The sequence below is a fragment of the Toxorhynchites rutilus genome, chromosome 1 (assembly GCF_029784135.1).
Source record: "Toxorhynchites rutilus septentrionalis strain SRP chromosome 1, ASM2978413v1, whole genome shotgun sequence".
Taxonomy (NCBI): domain Eukaryota; kingdom Metazoa; phylum Arthropoda; class Insecta; order Diptera; family Culicidae; genus Toxorhynchites; species Toxorhynchites rutilus.
In genome coordinates, this window is record NC_073744.1 from 47,067,880 (window position 1) to 47,073,282 (window position 5,403).

Consider the following 5,403-nt stretch of genomic DNA (forward strand, 5'->3'; position numbering starts at 1 on the left):
CAATCCCAGCTGGCGTCGTTGGGATTTTCTGAGGCGAAAAATCTCTGGTTACGTCTTCCTTCGGAGCGGAAGTAAAAGAAGTTGGCCCGGCTCATGAGTTGTTGAGTCTGATAGGTAGGAACAGGTGGAGTCGCCTCCCTGATGTCGGTGATTGGCACTAAAGTGGCGGAAATAGGCCGACGAAAAATAAGCGAAGATAAAAAAAAAAAAAAACAATACTCTATAACTCTTTCTAAGACACTATTTCGATACGACTCATAGTTTTTGAGATATAAATTATCAAATATTTCTCTTACTCAAATCGATACGCCCTTTTCCAAAGTTACGCTTGAGTCAAAAAATTCCCAATTGCTATGGAAAACTCATATTTCCTCCAACCCAAACGGAATACACACTTTTATTCGAATCAAAAATACTCATGTTTTGTCATTTGTCGATTTCATCTGGAATTGCTGGTTTTTAGTATTTCTCTTTTTTGTGATAAAAACCAGTTTCGATTCAATCGATACAGTAATCAAATCGGAGATGCATTTGATTTGCTGTGAAGACCCTCAATTTTGTGAACGGCTTTTTGAAATTTTTTAATAAAATGAATAAATCATCATTTTTTCTTGCCTGAAAACGTGGTTATCTTGTTTAGTGATCGGTTTTGAGTTTTTTACGCCGGCGATAATTTTAGAGATTTTGTTTTCGGAAAACAAAACATTTGCCGATCATGGTGAAGATATGTGGGGACATTTTTTCGTGTCCTGAAATCCAATTTTACATCGCTGAGATCAAAAGGCTTAATAGATAAGCAATTCTTGTATCGTACATCTACTGACAAAACAAGTTCTTCTCGACAGTTAGTTGCAACTGTCTCATCGAGAATATCAATGGAATGGATTATTTAAAAGTTGTTATCATCAAAAAGCAAGTATCGACATCGTTGAAGGCGGCGATTGATTTCAATGGAGCGTGGGAACCAGTTTATTCTTTCTTTGGTTTGTTTCTATCGGTGGAAACTACTTTTCGGATGTGTTTTCTGATGATAAGATAGTAGCAGAAGGCTACCAACAGAACTGTTCCTATCATGTCTAGTCCGTACATTTGGAAAATATTCATCTCGTGCGAGGGTGAGCGTAGATAACTCAGACCTTTGTTTTCAATAACTTTCTCAATCCAGAATATCGCCCGGTCTAGGGGAGAGTCGGGTTGGCCTTTGAAGAGATACGAACGTTCCTTCATCTTCGCGTGGTACCTAAAATTAAAAGTTGAGCAAACGTGTGTGCTTCGATTATTACCATGTGTTGTTTACCTAGAATCGTTGACCACTTGCAGGATAGTTTGCTTCAAATTGGGCTCGTTAATGTCCGTCAGGGGTAGTTTTACACCAACGCGTGCGCTCACTATTTTATCCGCGTTGGAATACTGATCGGCAAAGAAGGGTATAGCGATCACCGGAACCCCATGCCAAGTGGCTTCCTGAAGACTCAGAAGTCCCGCATGACTGATGAACAGCTTCGTTCTAGGGTGAGCCAAGATCATAGCTTGCGGAACCCATTTCATCACCAGCAAGTTAGGTGGAATCGCTCCCAGTGTCTCCGGGTTTCCATGCTTCCAAATAAACCCGTATTCTGGCATACTATGGAAAACTTTGTACATGTCGTTGTTTACATTTTCGCCCAAATTTTCGCTAGCAATATTGGTTCCGAAACTAACCAGAATCACACCTTTGATGGCCCGGGCGATAAACTGCTTGACGATAGGTGGTACCTCTTCGCTGCGAGATATGTGTAAGCCTCCGACGGGGATCACATTCGGTGGTAACGGTTGGTAATAATCCATGCTGAAGTCGTTGTTGACCAGAATGACGTCGGAGCGTTTTTCAATCACTTTCACTGAAGTAGAGTCTCTGCCGAACAGTTGCTTTGCCCGGCGATCCTCGTTTGTCATGTAGATTTGATTTCGATAGAAAATATCGAATGCCCAATACAGAGTGTTTTTGGCCCTCTCCAGGAAGTTCATTCGGGTATCGTACCCTGATGAAAAATGAGGCATGTATGTCGTGTACAACGGTGCATCAGCAATGGTCGTTACGTAGGAGGGGATGTTGAAGGCCGAAATCGATACCAGCGGGGGATTTCCGAAGTATTCCACGAATCCAAGCAGGAACTGTCCCATTGTAAAGTCGTGAATGATTAGATCGAATTTAAAGCTTTTCGGGTAGGACAAAAGCTGCCGAATGGCATCTTCTTTGGCCAGGATTCGACTGGCAGTGTTGAGGAATTTATACATCACTACAATGTTTGTGAATGGGTTCAGTTGGGCTGTGGGAATCAACTCCTCGTCGTATTCGGCCTTGAACTTTTCCATGAAATTATCAATCATGAGAAATGTCTTGCCGGGAGTGGATTTTTCCGGTTCGAACGAAAGTATCGTGAGGTTGTGGCCATTGTTGTACAGACGATCGAAGATTTGTTTGTTCCAGATATGATGGCTTTTGGACGGCAATGGTTGCAGAAAGAGAATGTTTTCAGCTGAAGTTGACTGTATTGAGATGTGAATGAGTGTAATGATCGGCACAATTTTAAGCACCATCTTCACTTGTTCTTCGTCAGCCACTGTTTACTTGACCTCGTGACGATACGTTGTGCGATAAAGAAACAAAATTATTGGTGGAAAAAACGGAATGTGTTATCTTTCATTTTGGAACCGATTGATAAGAACCACGAGGGATTAAGCTTCGGTGCGCTTATCATGCGATGGAATGTAACTCAGTATTTTGGTTCGTTCAATAGAGTGTATTACTAAACATTCTGTATGTGGTGCTTACACGAGTATATAGAAACTAAAAATAGGTTAAAAATCAAACACCAGTCGGCAGCGATTTCGATGATCCGGTCGGTATCCTTCTGGGCAGACCACTTTTGCCGGGCGATGGGTGGGTTTTTCCAGAAATCCTCCTCTGGATTTTAAAAATCCGAATGATGTCGCCACCTGCAGTCGCCCGAATACCTCCTCGTCAGGATCGGTACAGTTAATTGAATTGAAGCAAAGTTCTTTGCAGAGTGAAAGTGCTTCCGTTGGTTCGCAGCATGAATATTTCCAATCACAATAGTCTTTGATAACTGTTCGAAAACTATGTGCGGATTCATAGCTTTCATCACTTGTATTGCCAACAGCCCCACACGAGAAAAATATTACGATTAACAAACAATGTGTATTCCTCATCGTTGATTTAAACAGAACTGAGCTCAGCACGGTGTAAACAAACCGACGCAACAACGTTATCAAAATTTGCTAAGAGTTATTCACTGTTTGTGAGTTTGTTTCGGCGAGTTGTGGTGTTCTATACACCTCACATTGAATTTTTTTCCACTATTCTAACACTTCTAATCAATCAATGAAGTCACCTGTCAGAGAAGCATCAAGTTTTGCACTCCTCAGTTCGTTACACCGCCTTTAATACATTTGACTGCTGGCTCTAAACTATCAACTCGAATGTTAATATAATCCGCTGAGTCCAGCATGAATATTTTTTCTCTCTCGACGCAATAAACAGTCGTTGTTCAAGAGTCTCAGAAACTGATATTAAAGGGGATGTTCGCACTAACATGTTGGCGAAGGGGAATCCCAATACAGTCGTGAACATTAAAGACGTACTTTATGCTGAACGATGGGTTTTAGTCTTAGTCAGCTTGACATCATATTTTTCTTGCGAAAATATGTTCTCTCACATCTTGTAACCGGAAGAAAAATCAATCAATCTAAGCGCGAAACTTAAAATGGTTATCAACCGCGTGTTGAATCATCCATCTCGTGTGCACACTCTGATCCATCTTGCTCACTGTCGAAATTGGGAGATTTCTTGAATTCGCAAACCATTATATTGTGAAACAATAATTGTTTTGATTTCCGAACAGTCGGCGACAAATTCTTACGAGTTTTTTTTTGCCAAATGGGAAATAACACATTCGAATGAACAGTTATAAAGAAACCATTAAAACGATTCAAGCAAATGGGGCGGAATTGCTTTCTGAAAATCTATATAAATTAATCTATAAAATGATTTGGTGTCCGTTCCTGACGATTTAACTCAAGAACGGAGCAACGGATTTGAACAGTCAGTATCAGGATTGAAGTGCCTCAGTCTGCGTCAGGTTTATATGCTAAAAAAAAACTATGAAAACCATTCGGAAAGATGGAAAATTAGAAAGTCATTTTTTCGACAAATTTTGCATATCTATATAAAAAAAATGATTTGGTGTCCGTTCCTCACGATTTAACTCGAGAACGGAACAACGGATTTGAACAGTCAGTATCAGGATTGAAGTGTCTCAGCCCGCGTCAGGTGTATATGTCAAGAAAGAAATTATATACTGCCAATATAGATCGCGCACAGAAAAAATGATTTTCGGGGAACGTGAGTGTTCGAAATTATTTAAATCAGAAAAGCAGTTGTGGGCGGGACGAAGTTTGCCGGGTCAGCTAGTTTTAAATATAACACACAAATTGATACAGCAAAAGCGCGTGATTTCTCTGCTGGAATCGGTGTAAAAAGCACGTAGTGCAATTATTAAAACGATGAGAGCTCCGATTTTGTTAGGTCTTCGTGATTAGCTTTGTATTTTGACAGCTGTCGCACTCGGATGTCATCTATTTTGTAATTCGTGAAGTTTGGGGCTCACAATATGAACAACCATCAAGTTAGTTTTCACAAAGGGGCTGGTGGTAAAGTGCGTTTTTCGCGTCCACAAACCGCGATAGTTCTAATTTGATTATAAATAATTCTTGAACTGATATTTTAGCCTAATTCTACAAATGTTTATGGCCCAAAAGAATCAAATTTCCTATGTCTCAGAAATTGGCATTCGTCGAATCCTAATGATTGTTTCATTACTCAACATATATATGATTTAGACAGTTTCATTCAAATCAACCCAAGAATTATCACTCTGAGATTCATGTTATCGCTTCCTCTGATTCATTTTCATGCGAAGCTCTCGCTTTCTATGCTGAAAAAGAAGAAAAATCAAATCACGGTAGATAAACACAGAAAGGGGATTTCCAGCATCAACCAACATCGGGTTCGTACAATAACTCTCCTACTCTTTCGGCGGTGCGAAACAAACGAAGGCAGAGGATCACCGGCAAAAGGGGACCATTTTATCGGTGTCTTTTCCGTCGTTCTCTGAATCTTAATTTTTCGCCCATTTTATTGCTCCAGTTTTTGACCCCCTGTCCGGAGTCGTTCCTGCCATCATCGATGTCGTCATCGACGTCTGTTCTTGCATTTTTCATACTTTAGTGTCACACCGGAAGCATGGCTTCTGTAACGGTGAAATAGAAAGGCAAAAACCACTGATGACGGAACGGGGGCTAGGCAAGTCCTCAATTGAATTCATGTTTGTGCAACATGAG

At 40.5% G+C, this 5,403-nt stretch overlaps 1 protein-coding gene across 1 annotated transcript; it reads right to left on the bottom strand.

Annotated features, from left to right (window-relative positions):
- Positions 1-594: 594 nt before the first annotated feature.
- Positions 595-3,590, bottom strand: LOC129770476 (UDP-glucosyltransferase 2-like). The gene is made up of 2 exons (XM_055773340.1): positions 1,298-3,590; positions 595-1,240 (listed from the first exon to the last, which is right to left on the bottom strand). Exons 1-2 carry the CDS (start codon positions 2,578-2,580, stop codon positions 970-972), a joined length of 1,554 nt encoding a protein of 517 aa, XP_055629315.1. The 5' UTR covers positions 2,581-3,590; the 3' UTR covers positions 595-969.
- Between the last annotated feature and the right edge of the window lie 1,813 nt (positions 3,591-5,403).

What these genes read in the sequence shown, in the direction of transcription:
- LOC129770476 (XM_055773340.1), bottom strand. Translation starts at nt 2,580, where the DNA reads ATGGTGCTTAAAATTGTGCCGATCATTACACTCATTCACATCTCAATA. An exon ending in CAAGTGGTCAACGATTCTAG is followed by an intron (nt 1,241 to 1,297) that starts GTAAACAACACA and finishes TTTTAATTTTAG; the next exon opens with GTACCACGCGAAGATGAAGG.